The 18,847-nt window shown below is 40.0% G+C and overlaps 2 protein-coding genes and 1 long non-coding RNA gene across 3 annotated transcripts in view; 1 reads left to right on the top strand and 2 right to left on the bottom strand.

Annotated features, from left to right (window-relative positions):
• LOC119006017 (alpha-2-macroglobulin-like) overlaps nucleotides 1-8,238 on the bottom strand; it is a 113,234-nt gene extending 104,996 nt beyond the window's left edge. Inside the window, exons 1-2 of the mRNA XM_037074334.1 lie at nucleotides 8,153-8,238; nucleotides 3,701-3,817 (exon numbers count right to left, since the gene is read on the bottom strand). The gene's annotated coding sequence lies outside the window, so the exon portion shown is untranslated. The remainder of the gene's footprint in view (nucleotides 1-3,700; nucleotides 3,818-8,152) is intronic.
• On the top strand, nucleotides 6,251-14,725 carry LOC119006040 (CD48 antigen-like). The gene is made up of 7 exons (XM_037074372.1): nucleotides 6,251-6,349; nucleotides 8,674-8,994; nucleotides 9,195-9,506; nucleotides 10,908-11,192; nucleotides 13,193-13,315; nucleotides 13,457-13,518; nucleotides 13,975-14,725. The coding sequence occupies exons 1-7, from the start codon at nucleotides 6,298-6,300 to the stop codon at nucleotides 14,014-14,016; spliced, it is 1,197 nt and encodes a 398-aa protein (XP_036930267.1). The 5' UTR covers nucleotides 6,251-6,297; the 3' UTR covers nucleotides 14,017-14,725.
• On the bottom strand, nucleotides 9,544-11,065 carry LOC119006070. Its single transcript, XR_005070661.1, has 3 exons — nucleotides 11,011-11,065; nucleotides 10,525-10,601; nucleotides 9,544-10,007 (listed from the first exon to the last, which is right to left on the bottom strand). It is a non-coding gene; the product is annotated as an uncharacterized LOC119006070 (long non-coding RNA).
• Nucleotides 14,726-18,847: the final 4,122 nt, after the last annotated feature.

Genomic DNA, 18,847 nt, shown 5'->3' on the forward strand with positions numbered 1-18,847 from the left:
GAATATGTGCAGGTAAGTGTTACAGTCCTTTACATTTACAGTACAGAATGGGTGCAGTGCAGTAACAGCTGAATATGTACCATTGGATCAGTACCACATAGATACATCTAGGAAGCTACACTGGTACCTGTGTGGTTGGGTGGAGCGGTTCTGTATGTGTAGTAGTGTGGTTGTGTCCTTTGAATAAAACCATCCACAATATGTATTTTTTGCTACAGAGAATCTTGGACATGGATGGAGCTGACCAGCCTCATGAATGTAAAATAGAGTTTTGCCTGTTTGTTATTTCAGCACATTATTCTACATCAGGATAACAAACGAATATTGAACTTGTTGTGATAACACGACATCACTAGATTAACATAACACGTCTGTTTCAACTGTTGTCGCAGTGCATCATGGGCAATGTGCACAGACACACCGAACAAACTATGCAACAGGATATAACATTACATAGGAAAGAAACTGTTTAAAAATATTCTTCAACATACTTTACTATGAACATGTTGAATCTGATATAAAGTATATGAGTAACTATACAACGATGAGTGACTGTCCTGCAACAACAAAAAAATCATTCAAATTATATCAGTATCAATAAGATGCTGTACATGTATACAAAAAATGGATAGTTCCTGTTTTTTCAAGTGGGGCTGTATAAGGTTTATAGTGTAGCAGTGTAGTGTTTACCTAGACAGGGATCAGCGTGATTGTGCTCTGATGACTCATCTCATGCCAGAGTGGTACAGCTGCTTCTGCTCTTGATGTTTGCTATCTATTATTACACATTAATTGCAGCTGATAATTTTTCTGTTTCTGTTGTACATTTCTATAAGGGCAGACTGTGACTGCAGACAGTTTGCAGAGGATATTACCAAAGTGACGGGTCGTCTTTTGCCCCCAACAAAAAGTATCCAAAGGAGCAGATGTTCGCACAGTGTACTGTGTGTACAGACATTCAAAGATCCTCTGTGATGATTTGGACTTTGTGTTTGGTATTTTTCTGTGCTTTGGGCCTATGTGCCGTTTATGTGTTCTCATAACCCCCTTCTGAGGCGGACGAAAAAGTTTTCTTTTTTTTTTTAGTTTTGTTTTTGTAAATATGAAGAAACATGAGCAGCAGTGCTGCTAGGTGTCACAATTGTATTTCATTTGTTAGTTCAGTGCTGTTAAAAACTAATCATATATAAATGTACAGAAACTGCTGTTTGCATTATTGTATTTTCATGTTAATAATGGAAATAAAAATCGAATATTCAGAATCAATATCAGCAGTGGCCCCAAGATAATTTGAGTTTGATAGGACTGCTTTAAGATGATTAGCATGTTGCCTCATTTGTACTTTATGTTTTACCTTTTTTAAGTGGGGTTTGGAATCAACCAGCAATGTCACTAAGCTCACTGAACTTGTTAACAATGCTGCCATCTCATGGCCTAAAGTGTTTTTATTTTGTCCCTGGAAATATACTGTTCATTGCTGCAAGTTTGTCAGGTTTGTGTTCAGTAAACCAAGAGCTGTATCTATACAGACTGACAGGTAAATAAATCACTGGTCAGGTCTGGTAATCTCATCATGCATTATCAGCACCACATGGAGCCTTGTGGGGATTTCAAAGTCAGTTTAGTGTCACGAATAGCGGACAGAGAAATAAATCCTCTGTTCAGAACGCAACTGAACCTCACAAAATGTGACGACAAGAAAGGTGACAAAAAAAGATGCATGTTGTCCCATAAAACTGATGGGGACAATTACAGTGTGGTTGTTGCAGTTCATTTGTTTCATTCACTTTTTATTGGGGAACTGTTGTAAATACAGAGTGAGGCAAAAGCTCAACAAACTTGTGTTATAACTGCCTATGACTTCTCTGATGCATCAGGGAAAACACTAGCACTCACATAGTGATGCACATAAGTGTTACCATGGACAGTAAAGCAGTATATACATTTAGGGCTCTGCATTGCTCATAAAGATCAGGACTGTTTATGATCAGCAAGTCAAGAATTATATTACCCAACAAACAACAGATGCCATCCTCTGTCCCTAAACCCTCGATTTGTTGACAGTGGAGGAAACCTGAGAAAGAGCACCTCCAGGACAGACTTGCAATAGAGGATGTGTGTGCAGTAGAGTAGACCAACGTAAATTATAAAGCATGGACAATCAGAATGACAAAATCAATGATAGATTGTCAACACATGTAAACAATATGGATCTGTGAAGACATCAAGCAAAGCAAACACCAGTATTCATTTAACTGAAGTGCTCAGGTGTGAGGGCAACTCAAGGGTTTATTTCAAGTGCAAACAGACAACTTCCTCCACCCACAGTGTTTCCAAGTGGCATTATTGTTGGCACCGCTGCTGCAAAGGCAACCAGATCTCTGAAGAAAACCTCATTTGAATTCATATTTCATTTATTTGGATAAAGGAGGCACATGGAGCAGACAGAAAGAGTGCCAGACAGCCAGCCTGACTGCTTCTCCAGTCAGCCTTCATTTTCTTGAGATTTCATTACTGGTGGCAGACAGAATGGCTCAGTGAATGTGAGGTTTATAAGGAACTGATCTAAATGCTGATGGTGTTTTTATTACATAGCCATTACACTGTCAAGTCAAGTGGAGACTCATGATAGTTAAAACATTTTTTCTTCTTTTTACTGACTGAAGAACATCATTCACCCCAAATACTTTCACATCTGCAAAGTATTAAAATATAAACATAATTTAATCTGTAGAAGTGAAGAGCCGTGGTTCAGCACAAAGTTAAAACAATTGCGCCATCTGATGGTGACGAGGTGCAAGTTATTCTCCACGTCATTTGGCCACGTTGACTTCCAGCTCTAATGAGGTGAAGGTTCCTTTCTGACCACAGAGCAGAAGTTTGCAAAACATTAAATTAGACTTGTTCTCACATCATGTATTTTTCTTAGTCATGATCATTCAAAGTGCTGCCAGCTGCAAAGAAAACTTAACAGCTTTAGGCTCTGAAAATCTTTAAATATATAAGAAATTCAGGCTTTCACTTTCAAATGTTGATTCATTTCATTGATGTTACTTATATCTATTTAGAGAAAAATAATTCAAACTTCATTTTGAGCCATAAAAGCATTCTGTTGAAATTAGCTGTTTTCTTTTTTCATTACAATGGCAAAACACTTAAGACGCTGTGTTTGAATGAACTGCATTCCAGGAAAAAACATATATAAAAAATACATTTAAAAAAACCTAATGACTAATGACAAGTGCTGCAAATATGTAGGTCAGAGTAGATCAACAACAAACACGTCTGATGTTGAACAGCTGGAACATACTGTCCCTGCAGTTCAAAGGCAAAAGCAGAAGTAAAACCAAAAGTAAACAGAGACTAGCAGCCGCTCAACATTATTATGAGTTCTCATTCTAATGCAACATACATACATATGTACTGAGATCAGGTCAGGCTGAGACTCTAACTTCGTACCAAACATACAAAGAAAAAGCAACAACTAAACTGCACTTGGCACCTGGAGCACGTAGTCAACTCCACTGTGAAGTGCGCGCCACAGAAACACACAGCCAGCCCTGCAGATAAACCTTTCACTTAAATACAAACAAGGTGTGTCAGCATGTATCTTTGACTAGTACACACACAAACAGCAGTCACAATAAGAAAGCCACATTAAACACTTTGCAGAGTAAATTCACGCAGTTGTTTTTCTTACCAGCAGTGTGATCTGCAGCAGGGACTTTGAACGTGCAGAGAAGGAATGTGTTTACTTCCAGATTTGACGGAAGGGGTGGCTTGTGTCAAAGAGCAGGAGGTCTTTCACTTCTGTCTGCTGTGAGTTCACAGTGGAGAAAGCAGCCGCAGAGGGAAAAGACAGTGGAGTTACTTGTCTCTTATTTTTTCTTGTTTTGATGTTGAGCACAGGAAAAGAGTGTGGATAAAAAACTCAGGGAGAAATTGAGGGTTGTGCTTGCTGCCTTAAAATGAAACTCTCGCCAAAAAGCAACCAAGGCTTTATTTGTGATTGAATATGAGTCAGACTTTTGTGTAAAAGCATAATTACGATGAAAGAGGTACTTTTAAGATTTATCGTAGTTTAGTTTTCGGGCAAGCTAATTTTCACTGGAGTGCATGGGGCACTCTTACAATAGCATCAAAATCGCTATTTTTAAAACACTTAGATGGCCCGATACAACATGAATCTTTGCTTGTAGTATCACCAGGGTCTCTACACATGAACACGAGCATTGAGTACACTGTCTGTGTACACAGAGTTTACTAAAAAGGAAGTTTATGAACTGCTCACAGTAGGAGCTGGATCTCTGCCGCTGTCTTTGTAGACAAAAAGTGTCAATCTTGAGTGCAACCTAACAGGAAGGCTTGAGGAGCAGTCCACCATTACTCTCCTGCCAGTTAGGTCGCACTCTGTATACACAAACAAAGTGCCTCTTTTGTTGTAATTATGCTTTTACGCGAAGGTTTGACTCATAGTCAATCACAAATAAAGCCATGGTTGCTTTTTGGCGAGAGTTTCACTTTAAAGAGGTTTTAACAATAGCCCCATTCACAATGCCGTTTGGATGCGGGGATCCTTCACCAATTCCACACCTCCCTCTCAGCATGAATCTCTCGGAGGCGGCAAAGGGTGAAGTTTCACTCCGGTGCTGATATGCATCTGGAGATAGTATCAGAGGCGCATTATTGGCGAACTGAAACAGTTGCACTTTACACAGCATCTCCATTATCTCAGGAGGTGGTTCACCAATTCTCCACCCATGGTTACTGACGCAGAGCAAAGCATCTCCGCCATTTCACACAGAAAGCCAGCACTGCAGCTCCTAAAGAGGCGTGATGGAACACGTCATCTTGATGATGTCGGTGTTTCCCAGGTGTCCTCCTGTCAATCTAAACCCGTGGACAGTTTACAATCATATGGATGCCGTTACAGTGTGTAGTGATTGAGATCCTGACCCACCAAACATCCTGGAAAGTGACAAGGTTATGTTTTTCTCTCTAAATTACATAATTACATAATCGCCATCAGCAAACAGGACGCTGTCTGAATCACTCGCAGGGACAGAGGCTGCTTTCTGGGGGAAAGTTCCCTGAAGTGTCGGTCCAGAGGGGATTTATTTTCATCACAAATACTCGGTGAGTTAAAGTTTTTTGCCAGTGACAGACACTGTTTTTCAGGCAGAAATGTGATGAAGAGTCACGAGGACGGTCAGGAGGACAGACACTTCTCCGTGCACAGCTGTGGTATTTGTTTTCCTCATATAGGTTGCCAAAGACAGTTACAGTTACTACGTTACTTTTGTTTGGATATGTAACGTTGCAGAGTGGGGGCATGCAGGGCTTCCCCACAGCAGGAAGCTGCGGCAGGAGAGTGGTGAGTTGTGTTCACTTTACAATAGAAATCCAGCTAACCCAGTGGAGGTTTGATGCGTTGAACTATGTGCTGTGACCCTACTTTTACTGTTGCTGAAGTTTGGTGCTGTTCTGAGCATTATTTGTAGCTTTTTGATGGCGGTTTCTTGCTGGAGGCGTAGACTGCCGTGTATTGTTATCGTGCAGCCATTTCTGAGGTTGCTAAAACTACATAAGATAGCTGTCTGCAAACTTGATCTCTCAAGTGGGGGGTCTTACTTGGTGTCATGGTGTGTTAGATCATTGGATTAAATTTAGGCCGGAATATCCTTTTAACTTAAACACTTTCCAGGATGTTTAGTAGGTCAGGATCTCTATCACAACACATTATAACAGCATCCATATTATTATAAACTGTCCACGGGTTTGGATTGACCGGAGGACACCGGGGAAACCCCTTGAAAACACACGGACTTCAGGAGCTGCAGTGCCGGCTTTCTGTGTGAATTACACAACGGTGCGTCTTTAAGGTGGAGATGCTTTGCTCTGTGTGAATCACCGTCGGCGGAGAATAGGTGAACCACTGCCGCGGCCTTATTGTGTCTTCTCCTTTGTGAGAGGGGCTTATCACCGAAACAGTTCATCGGAAAGCAGATTGTAAATGGTGGTGCCCACCCCAGTAGAGTCAGTTAAAAGCTGCAGCGTCTATAGGCTGTTTAAAATTTAAGGCAGCTGGTATAGGACGGCACCCGGTTGATCTGCTGAGATAAGCCCAGAGATCGCTGTTACGGATCCCGTTACTGTGGGCGACTGTCCACTCTCTCTCTCTCTTTTTTTTTTTTTTTTTTTGCGAGCGCTTATGCCATCTTGGGAAGTTCCTCTGATGCCAGTATGAGGAACTGCGACTGCCTGTAATCAGTTTCCTCATGTCCAGAGAGTGGATGCATGCTGTCTGTTACCGACATGATGTTCTCAGTCATTATCTTGTCAATCACAGGTAAATGTCATTTTCTTACGTATTGTGTAGTTAATCAACATCGTATTTTATTACCAGTGATTTGTTTTGATTGTTTCACTTTCTCAGTTGAGTGAATTTCATAGTAGTCTAACACAAGTTGAGATAGACAGGTAAATAATAATAATAATAATAATAATAATAATAATAATAATAATAATAATAATAATAATTTGACACTGATCAATGGTTGATTGTTGAGGTGCCTTCACTATGTCAACTGAGATACTTACTTTCACATGCGTCATTGGTCACTAAATAAACCACAAAACTTTTTTAGTGTATTTTAGTGTTTTTTGTCAATTGTATATAGTTCTTAATTGTTCCTATGAATTTCCCCTTGTATTTTGATTGTATTTGTATTTAAATGTTCCCACTGCTATGGAAATTTAATTTCCCCTTGGGGATTAATTAAATTATCTATCTAGAAGAGCTAAGACAGATAAATAATAATAATAATAATAATAATAATAATAATAATAATAATAATAATAATAATAATATGACACTGAATAAATGTCATAAAAAAAGAAACAAAGTTTAAGAGAGATACTTACTTTCACATGCGTCATAATAGAAACAAAAAGAAAAAAAAAAAAACACACAAACATGGAAGTGGTGGCTACATTCGTGCAAGATGAAAATGATGACACCCACAGTGGGGACAGTCCAAGTTTGGCCAGAGGGAGTAGACTCTGCACTTAAAAAGCGTTTTGAAAACACTGACTGGAATACATTTGCCATTCAGACTACCGTTCTGGACTGTATCAAGTCCAAAATTAATAGTGTTACCACCTTCATACGGATCACCACATTCCCTTATCAGAAACCATGGATCAGCAGAGAGGTTTGACTCCTGTTGAAGGCACATGACACCATTTTCAGTTAAGGCATTGCTTGGGCCTGTAGCTCACCCAGGGCTAAACTGAAGAAGGGCTTCAAAAAAGCCAAGCACAGCCACAAGCTAAAGATCGAGGAGCACTTCAAGAACAGCTCTGACCCCCAACGTGTTTGGAAACGCATCCATGCCACTACAGGCTACAAACTAATCAAATCCCCCACTCCATCCAGCATCGCGTCCTCAGTGTCTGTGCTGTGCAGCTGACTAAGGTCTGGACTGACATATTCAACCTGTCACTAGCCCAAGTAAAAAGGAATGGGATGCTCCTAAAGATGAATTTTCAGTTACTGAACTGTACAACTTATTGATAACTAAAATACTGTTTGATGGTAGACAATTTTCACTGCAGAAGCTGACTTGTGACCAACGTGAACAAAAGTTGTCAAAGCCTTACTTGAGTTGCCATGACAAACATTGTGTTATGAAAGCATCACCCAATTCAAAGACTATCTTAAGTTTAGTCAAATACCTGTAACGCATGCCCATGGTGGTTTGATGAGGTAAAAATCTTTTTGCATCTTGCCAAAAAAGTAATTTAGCAACCACTTAAAGGCCCTTTCTATAGTTGAACAGGTACAGCATGACTGCAGGGAGCCTGCATGCACTTGGGAAGTGCAACCACAATTGCCATTTTAGGCACAAACTAACTTTCTTTTGCAGTAACTGCAAATTGCACATTGCACAATGACACACTGCGTCTCGGCCTTGGAGTCTCACATTCAGCACATTCAGAGGTTTTGTTGTGTCAGCTAAGAACGCCACATCTGCCAGCCACACAGTATCTGCCAGTTCTTGCATTGGTTGCCCGTTTTGAGTTAAAAAAACAGTCCAATTTCCTATCAGTGAAAGAAAAACTGCTGCAGTGTGCATCCCCGATGGCATACCAGGGATTCAGAAACTCCAGGTGATGAAGAAAACCCTGATCGGCTAGCAACACTCAGCAGCTGTTAGGCCCAGAAGCATCCAGGAGAAGAGAACTTGGAGGCAGGCAGCCCTGTAGGGAACAAGGTGCAGAAGGGATGTGACCGCTCCAACACTTTTCATACCTGGAGGAATAGAAAATAAGCACAAACACAAGTGATTGTGTTTCAGCAGTGAGGTGGTCCAACAGCATCACAACAGCTGTCATTACACGCAACACTTATGCTAGGCTGTGTCTTTATTCAGTGTCAGTGCAGGAAAAAACAGGAGCCTCTGCAAGTAAATTTTAAAAATATCTGCCGTGGCTACACAGATTGATAACCAAAAAACCCTGTTGATATATAAATAACAAATAATATTGTTTTTAAGTTTCGTTTAGTTTAGATCTCAATCTTTCACTCATCAAAGCATCATCAAAAACCTTGAGCAGTAATGTCTTAAATACTGGCTCGATGTACTGATAGACTCCTTTTCCTTTTTTCAGTTGCTGTCATTTCTTCAGAGACACGGATAACAAAGCGTGATGGAGAGACTGTGACCTTACAGATGAACACATCGATGATTCCTATTAAGGATTATCTTTGGACCTTTGGGCGAGATAACCCTACAACAGCAATCACCATTGTCACCAAAGGAGAAGTCACTCGTGTCAATGGGACAGGCTTTGAAGACCGGCTAAGCACACACGTAGCAACTGGGTCTATTACCATCTCTAACCTTACCATCAATGACAGTGGGGTATTTTTGGCTCAGGTCTTTACAGCAACAGGAATCCTGAGACAGAGATTTGAGCTCACTGTCCTTGGTGAGTGACCTCTTCTCAACCTACAATTTATTTCATGTAGTACAGTTAGCAATTCACACAGTCATCACTTGATGCTGAGGGTCTGAGCAGGTGCAAAATATTACTGCAGCCTCGGGTTATAAATACATTTCTCTGACTTAATGACTATTTAATGTTCCTTTTGTATTATTTGTTTGTTTTCTGTGCGTGTGTGTTTTCAGAAAACTCATATATTCATCTCAATGTGCTGGAGGGGACAAATGTCACTCTGGATCCTGAACTAACTCAACTACAGAAAGAACATTATGTCAAGTGGACATGGGGTCCAGATTATGTTGGGCAGCTGATTGCTCAGTGGAAGAACTTCAGCTTCTCTATCGAGGAAAGATTTGAGGGTGTTGTACAGCTGAACCCAGACACTGGATCACTCACCATTATCAGAGTGACACAAGATTTGTCTGGCTTTTACTGTGTCCAAGTGCTGTTGGGTCAGGAGCTGTACATAGTGCTAAAATATTCCCTCACTGTCTATGGTAGGTGTTTTATAAGTAAAATTTCATGTTAATTTAATTCAGAGTAAGCTACAAATCAAGTGCATAGCAACAAGGTTAAGCTTTGTTCACACTACAGGATTTCAACCCTGATCTCATCATCACTTAAGTATATGGAGCAGGCACAATAATAGCCACTATTTCATATCAAAATACATAAAAGCTGTTCAGTATTTGTAGCAGTGTCATCGGTGGAACCACAAATCCTCAGTTTTCAGTGCAAAACTTATACTTGCTGCCCACGTTTCATATCCTGTCCTCCCCATATTCTTTTGTTCTCTGTGTTTCAAGGGAGTCAGTCCATGAGACTGAAAGTTTCTTTATGTGTCCTTCAAATTCAAAGTCCATGTTACGATCAAAATCTGATGATCTTTTGCAAGTCTGGCAGTATCTGTTCTGTTATATGGCTCACCCACTTCCTTTCTTGACTTTCCAAGTCATATGATCACACATGACCAATGAGCGCCATTACAGGATCATTGTCTGTAAATATAAAAAATATGTCAGCCATCCAAGTTGTGATGATGTGTGATCATATGAATTGGAAGGTTTTGAAATGTGGCCAAGGCATTAAAATGCAAGATCGTCTCTCTCTTCTGCACTGTCTGACACTCGCATACACACACGACCCTCGTCACATTTCATGAGGAAACGTTTCTCCAGAGCTGGCTTCCTGAAATCTTGGGCCCCAGACATATTCCTAAACCCAATCATCATAGACTGGGCCCACTGACTACTTGGGAGACAAGCTCCACATAGAACCCCCCCGTCCTCTCATGATAAAGTCCCTCAATCATTCCTGGCAAGGTGTGGGTAATGAGAGCAGCTCATCAGAAATGAAGAGGGATGTATTGAGACCACCAGGTCATGTTTGTCCCTGACCTGCGGAGACAATACAATGGGCTGAAGCAGCAGTTGTGGGAATTAAACATTGACTTTGGCATTATCTTTCAAGGAAAAATGTAGATTTTCTGCCAAGGTCTCAGAATTTTTTCCATACCCTAGCGGAGGTGGACGAATTCCGCTAGCAGGTTCGACAACAGCAGATGGGGTAGTCAATCAAATAGTTGACCTGACCTGCATTTAGAAGAGATTTGAGATCTGTCATTAGTTGTTACGCTGCTTCTATTAAATATATTTGATTAACTGGAAATGATGCTGTCTTGCAAATGAGTTGGGATTTAAATCTTATCTCTTGGAATGTTGATCCACCCTCAAGCCCACACTCATTCTGTAATGTAATGTGAAGGTAATGGTTGCAGATAAGTTTGACAGACATGTCTGATCTGGTTTATGAATCAACTAAACACTAGTTAACTAGGACTAATCGGTTTGAATAAGTGCTGATGAAACCACTCAATTATATCCTTTTCTGTCTTGTAGGACCTGTTTCCACACCAAAAGTGTCTACAGCCAAACACTCACTGAATGATAAGAACTGTTACCTGAGCTGCTCTGAGAAGAATGGACTTAGTGTAAACTTGACCTGGTATGAAGGAGAGAAGATCATAAACCAGACCTGCAGCAAGGACATCTCATCCAACCTCACCCTCCTTCTGGTGATCAAGAATCAGGATGAAGGCATTTTCAGCTGTGTGGCAGCCAACCCTGTCAGTAAGGAGGCAGTTACTGTCAACTCCACCCTGTGGTGTCCACCACATGGTGCAGGTACAGCTCCTTCCAGATCACTTTATAATTACATTTCTGTAGGAACAGTGGGTGAAATGACTTCATGTCTGAGACAGGGATTGCTCATTTTAATGAAGCCACAGATGATAACAGTATTACTTTCAGTTTATTCAAGAACTTAACTGTTTCAGTTCAATCTCAGTGCTCTCAGTAGCATCATTTCCAACACAGCATGCAACAAAAAGCTCTGATAATCTCAGCGTGCCTGAAAGTCTCTACATGACAGTCAAAGATTGTGTCCAGCTGGTGAAGTGGCACATTTAGCACAAAGTAGTTGAGACCAAATCAGTGCTGAAGAAGAGTAAATGTCTGTGTTACATTCAGGTTGGCAGAGCTGCAACTCTAAATGAATGCAAACTTTATCCAATAATTGCTAGATGTGTACATAAGCAATAATTTGCTAACTTAACAACTTTATATGGTGATGAATATGGCAGCTTGTTGCTCTGCCAGGGAGTGTCCTGCTCTGTGCCCTGCGTACCTCCTGGCAGTGCAGTAGAACACGGGCCTCACTTGTAAAATATAAAATATTTATGGATTTGTACGTGAATATTGTCTTATGATCATTTGCAATGAAGACCTTAAACTTACTAATGGAAACAGGTGAGACATCAACTCTCATCAGTTCAACTGATGTTGAACTGGTAGCACTGAGGCAGTTGGTCAACATCTGCAACATGACTTATTGAAGTTCAATCATGTCTCGGTCTTGCAAGAGTCAATTTGAGACCTACTGTCCAATTGAAATATAGACAGCGCCCTCTGAAAGAAACAAGTTAAATATCGATGCAAAGTCACCTTGCTTCTTACAGATTTTCTGGGGATTGTAAAAAACACAACCTAAAAACCAAAAGATTTGTTTATGCTGAGAACTCTGCATGTGTCACAGGAGAAATAAGCTAGACTCTGAATCTCTAGATGTTGCACTGCAGCCTTCCTTGACATGCGTGTGAGAAGCACATCTCACACATCCAAGGTGACTTGTTAGCATGGACGCAGAAATGAAAAGCAAGATGTAACATCATGTAGATGCACTGCACGTGCCCCCAGTGTGTCCAGCCTGTTACCGTTACATACAGATGTCGTCTCACCTCTGCTGCATCTATGTTACTACCTGCACTGACAGACCAGAGGTGGAGGCAGCTGTCCCCCCAATGCACCTGTATAACTTTTATACAGATGGCAGAACAGAACAACAGGGCAGTATTCCCACCTTGAAAAGGCAGTGTAAATGTGGCTTATGATACATGTGGATTCAGGCAAGTGGAGGTCGTAATCAGAGCTAGTAAATAAAGCAGGTAAAGTAAAACTATGTTTTTAGTTTCACTAAACTATCTCCTGCCTGTTCATCTATGTCTAAATTTCCCTCAGGATCAATAAAGTATCTGTCATCTGTCTCCCCTTTTTTCCTGTCTGCTTCTTTACCATCTGCTGTCTTGCAAACAGTATCTGGTGTCTCTCTTTAGCATTTTGACATACCAACTGTTGGCATGTTACGTTACAGTAACATGCTCATGTTAGCATCTTTCTTTCAAAGGACAGCCCAACAGCAGTGATTGACAGGCCACACCATTTAGGCTCAGGGCTGAGTCAGAGCAAACTTTCTGTCATGCACCTCACCCCAACATGATTGCAATCTTTTACAATCATGAGAGAAGAGAAGCAGCTAATTAATCTGAGTGAAAATAAGATCACAGCCTCAGACTTCAGAACGTCTATAAAAAAGTTATGAACAATGAACCAAGACTTTTCTGAGGTAGTTAAATGATGACATATGGTGATTGCAGTGGTGCATGACAATTAAATTATTCTGTTGTAAATGTGTAATTAGATGAGAATTAAATCAACTCACTTTGGGATTAGATGGAATGATGTTTGTGCCATGCTCATGTTTATGGTAGAATTGATAAAACATGATAATAATGATGATATAATAATAAAAATAATGTAGATGTTTAAGCATTGTCATTCATTTACAGATCCTAATTGGATGCAGTGGATTCTTGTTGGAGGAATTGTTGGAGGAATTGTTGTAGTGTTGGGATTGATATCTGTCATCAATCTGTGTCTGTGCATGCCAGGAAATACAGAAGGAGCAGGCGGTATGTGAATGCAATGCAGTTCGTTTTCATGTTGATTTTTGACTGTTCATTATTTTAGCTTACAGAGTTTGCTGTGGATGGGCCAAGGCCTCTGCATAGCCCAATGTTGCACCTGTTTTTAATCTCTTATTTCTAATCTAGATTGTTTAAATTTGAGAGATATGGTGGAAGGAAGGCCATCTGAGCCCAATGAAGCTTCACAGGTATCAATGACAGAAAATTTCACATATATAGTTGTATAAAAACTTGTATAACGTTCTCTGTTCCCTTTACTATAAGCACACAGCAAGTCCAACTCCAACTGACTCCGCAAAACTCAACACTGAACAGTTTTACAAAGTAAAAACAAAAATATATACAATATATCTGTGTACTGCTTGTATTGTATTTTCTGATTTTCTTCCTATGTTGTTTCTATACTACATGTTTAAACCACACCTTAATTTGAGAGCCTGTTTTAGCTTGAGTCATTGTTCTTCTTGTATTTACTAAACACAAGTCAAAAATCATACTTGAAGCATTTGATAGTGTCAAAAGTCTTTCACAAGGTATAGTAAGTCAATTTTCTGACTTGACTTTTGGGTTTGACGCCAAAATATGTGTGGACATGTGTTTCTATATTGAACAAACATAATGTGCATAATATGTTCTGCTTTCAGGGCAATAATGGAAGTGAGGACGCCCTGCTGTCAAACGGCTGAGGAAGGGTCTGGAAAGAATTTATTTCATATTTTCATCCCTATAGTAACAATCATCATCCTCAGTGCTGTAATTCATGTCATGATTCTGTAATACTTATTTTTGATAAACATGCTCTTTGTTGCTGCATGTTATCTTCCAAGTATATAATGTGTGCATGGTTATGGTCAGGATGGAGACGAGCTCAAAAAATGTCAAAATGAACAGAAACTCTCTACGTAAGCAACTTATCAAAAGCTGTGTGTGAGCACATCTAAGTAAATTGAATACAACTATAATGTTTCAAACTCAAGTTCAGTATTATCTACAACAACTTCATGCAATTTGGCTAAATTTGAATCAGTTGTGGCCTCCGACATCAGTAACTGAGGCAATTACTAAGATAACATCCCAGAAGTAGAAAGCTGACTCCTTCAAATACCACCAATGCTAACTGATCCTTTATCACAGTCTCCTGTTGTACATTCAGTGGGAGATATGACAGTTTTTTCCACACAGAATTTTGAACCATAAGGTCGTTGTGTTTGTTACCAGGTGGCAAAAGCATAAATACACTAAAATAAGATTCATCACAGAAGCAAAATTCTGTAGGCATTGACTTTGAACAGCAGGGGGTGTAGGTTGTAGGGAATTTCAACAGCTTCCTTCCACAAGCTGTTAGATTGCTGAACTGGTACAAATACAAATGACAATAAAGCTTTGATTGATTGACTGATTGATTGATTGATTGATTGATTGATTGATTGATTGATTGATTGATTGATTGATTGATTGATTGATTGATTGATTGATTGATTGATTGATTGATTGGTTGGTTGGTTGATTGGTTGATTGATCATTGTGAATTTGGGCTTTTGTCCTACAGAAGTACATTCCGCTATTTTAAATACAGGATCATTGTTTTAAATGGAAATGGTTTAATGTTAAATTAAGTTAAGTTAAGTTAAGGTTGTGTTTGATTAAAATACCTCTCAAACCCTCTTAACAACCTTATTTCTATGACAGTTTCATTCAGAAACTTTCTCTGCAATGGAACGTGAAACTAAGTTGGTTTATGTGAGCTTCTCTTCCTCTCTGGATTCAGGTGTTCAATAGATAGTAAATCAATACTTTGCTTGGTCTTCTACCTAAATAAATAGATTCTTTAATGTCAAATGTGATGACTTTGTGATTATTTAGCTGAAGATCTATCTAACATTAAAATGACTTTAAAACAATTTCTCCCTTGCTGCATCACAAATACTACACTTTGTGTAACTTGTGATGGCATCATCAATCTGCCTCTTACCCACCACTGTAAATGGTAAATTAATACAAAGTTATGTTAAAATTATGTAACCCTGTAGAACATTTATCAAGAACCCTGCATTATTTGGATTTATTCCTTGTTGATGTATCGTTTGTTTGGTCAGTCAAGTATGCATGGCTCTGATGTACATGGCGTGTTTTCCTGGCCCTATTTACCAGCTGCTTTGATTAAAAAATGGTCAAGTTGCCAAAAGACTACGGTCAGACGTATCAATCCATTTATTTCTCACCACAAAACAACATCTCTCAAAGTGAACTCCAACTTCACCATGTCACGGTCAAAAACCATAGACACTCATTGTGCACCACACCTGTTACAATTAGTTCTATACTTAAGTCGACTACCATGATTCCAAATGGAGCCACCCTGGTCATCATTAAAATGACTCCAACATTCATACTCATTCTAATGACAGGTGATTCTAAACCTCAAGTTGGGTTTCGGAAACTGCTCACTTCGCAAGCCATGCTAATAGTTAATCTGTGTGTAACTTTTGACCTCATTATGTGATGACAATGCTCAATAAGGCTAGTGCCTGTGAAAAGGCGAGATGGGCTGGTGTACGTGACAATTTGTCCCATGAGATAGATGGCGGGTTCACCACTGCACCTGTTCAGATGTCAAGACATCACTTGACACTGAAAGCTTTTTGGACAGGTTTCTTCAAGGAAAATTTAAGTATACTTTCTTACTCTGCCTCCATTCATGGAGTCAGATATAGTCAGGCACCACGACAGCCTTGTGATGGATAACTGCGGTCAGTGGCATATGTACTGTGCCGTCAGGAAGAAAAAAAAAAAAAAGCTGTCCAGAATTGCCACAGGCTCCAGTTTTTGTGAATGAAATAGCTGGGGGCCGGTCAGTAAGGTAAGGCTGAGTGGCTGGTATAGGAGGAGGAAATGATAATTTGTCCAATCACCTTGTTTGCCCCTTGCACAGCCCCAGTGTCCAGTAGGTGGCACCAGGATGCTATAGTTCCCCTTCTATTTGAAACTCCCTTCTCCCATTGGCTGAGAGTACACCTGAACGCACTGTCAGTTCTGTGCGGCAGCCAGATAGCAGAACCGTCAAAACTGCTGCATGGTACAACAAGTTTCACCCCAGTCCCATACTAAATTGTTGCTGAAGCATCAGCTTTCATCTGCGCAGCTGTTACTCAAAGGGAGCAACCAAACGTTTGCAGTTTATCTTGCCATGGCCACAGTCTTTTATCTCTTTTACTCCCAGCAACTTGCTATCCAGTGCCCCAAATGGCCTGCCTGATGGACACAGTTGCCCCACCTCCTAACAGTGCACCTCAGTCCAGTTTCAGTCACACAACTGCATGCTGTGAAACCGTCAGGTGCAATCCAGCCTCTCTCATCACTTCTGAAGTGAGGATCTTTCCCCTCAGCTGGATGCACATATCAAGTTTGTGCCGCTCTGACAGTCTGATAACAACACAGGTCTTTCTCTCAACTAAAAAAGGAGAATTGTCCCACAAAGCAACATTACAGGACCAAACTAAAGTAACGTAATAACTGTATCTGTCTTTGGCAACTTATATGAGGAAAAAAATACTGCAGCTGTACGCGGAGAAGCATCCGTCCTCCCGTCTGTCCTCCTTTATGTCCTCCCGCCTGTTCTACTCTTCATCAGCTCTCCAGACCGAGAATTTAGTGAACTTTCCCCTAGAAAACAGCCTCCGTCCCCGCAAGTGAGAGTCAGACCACGTCCAGATTACTGATGGCAAATAAATGTAATTATGTAATTTAGAGCGACAAACGTAACTTTGTCACTTTCTGGGATGTTTAGTGGGTCAGGATCTCTATCACAACACATGGTAACAGCATCCATATGATTATAAATTGTCAGCGGGTGCATGTTTAGATTGACAGGAGGACGCTGGGGGAAACACCTTGAAAAAAAACACAGACATCATCATCATGATGTACCGCAACGCCTCTTCAGGAGCCACAGCAGTTCGTCTTTAAGGCGGAGATGCTTCGCTCTGTGTGAACAACCATCAGCAAAGAATTGGCAAACCGCCGCTGTGACTATAATGTGGAGTCTCTGTGTGAAAAGGATTACTCTTTCACCATTGTTTGTTCAAGCCTTGCGTGGTCAGCTCCACTGCCCAGCCCTGAACACTCGTGATGTCATCCACGAAGAGATCACGTCGGCCATCTTGGCTCTCTCTCCCTTTGTGTCTCTGACTCACAAACCCACAACCACACTGCATACTTGTTTGTGGTCTGGTTCTTGAGTTTGTCTGAGTGTTTTTGTTTCACAGTTTGGCTGCTGTAGTTGAATGATAGCTGGTTGTTGATTGAAGTATTAATGATGACTGATGAATTTGCTCAAATTCATAAATGCTATTATACTGTACAAAGCAATTTTCTGTGATTATTTGTGCTTATGCTTTGTGGTGACAACTGGGTCTGATGGTCAGTGCACAGATTCATTTCCTTTACTGTTTCTTTAATTTTAAATATTTTAGAGATATTTAAAGTGAACCCTTCATTTGACACTTTGACACTCGGGTCTGGTTAATGGATCCTGATCCCAGGGTGGTGCTTCGTTTTATTGATTTAATTGATAATTTTGATTAAAATTTTAATAATTACTATTAGAAATTTTTGACTGCTAATAACCACACTTGCCCTACCTTTGTACCCAAAAAATGTACAAGTCCAAACTGAGTGAAAGATGTTTTTGCATGTGTGTGTGTTTTGTTTGTTTGTTTGACATATAACTGTCCCTGCTGTTTACATTCCATTTTCAAATTGCATATGCCCAATCCGACCGTTTACATTTTCATATTGCACATGCATAATTGCACGGCTCACATTTGCACTGTTTTATTATTATTATCGTTGTTTCTTTCTTATTTATTTTTCACATGCAACCTTTGAAATGGCCTTATTTTGCGTATTCGTGTTTTATATATTTATTTTCAAATTGTTGGCATTCTGTGGACAGCAAAAGGAAAAATGTCATCGTACAGGGAAACATGTTTCTTTACTGTGCATATGACATTAAACACTTTGAATATGCACAGACAGTGTGTCATGTTATTGGAAGATACAACCTTTGAAACATTTCATTTACTAAAATATTCTTTAATAAAACACGTTTTTTTTAATATATAGAGCAGCATGCATGCATAGTGCCATTTTACAGTCCTGTCAATGACAGCAAAGTAAATCTTTACTGTTGCATCTCAGACGCCTTTCTGTCTGTTCTTTTGTTGGTTTTTTTTTAATAAGGAGACCTGTTTCCTCTTTCCAAAATCATTTCATGACACTTTTAATATTGGGCCGGTCCAGACCTTACTCCTATATTGATATATTTACACCCCACAAATATAAACTGGCGCCTCTGTAGTTCAGAGCATACTTTCACCATCTTCACCGAAAAGTGTGGCAGTATCAACCACAGGTCGTGGGTCAGATATTCATGGTGGTTTCACAACTACAATATCTATATTCAAGAGTTATCCACTGATCTGGGACCGCCAGGATTAATTTCCTGTCGCGCATGCG

Source organism: Acanthopagrus latus, chromosome 2 (assembly GCF_904848185.1).
Source record: "Acanthopagrus latus isolate v.2019 chromosome 2, fAcaLat1.1, whole genome shotgun sequence".
NCBI lineage: Eukaryota > Metazoa > Chordata > Actinopteri > Spariformes > Sparidae > Acanthopagrus > Acanthopagrus latus.

Coding starts and splice junctions, on each gene's coding strand:
- LOC119006040 (XM_037074372.1), top strand. CDS start 6,298: ATGCTGTCTGTTACCGACATGATGTTCTCAGTCATTATCTTGTCAATC. Junction 8,995..9,194: donor ATTTGAGCTCACTGTCCTTG/GTGAGTGACCTC, acceptor GTGTGTTTTCAG/AAAACTCATATATTCATCTC. Junction 13,316..13,456: donor AAATACAGAAGGAGCAGGCG/GTATGTGAATGC, acceptor TTTCTAATCTAG/ATTGTTTAAATTTGAGAGAT.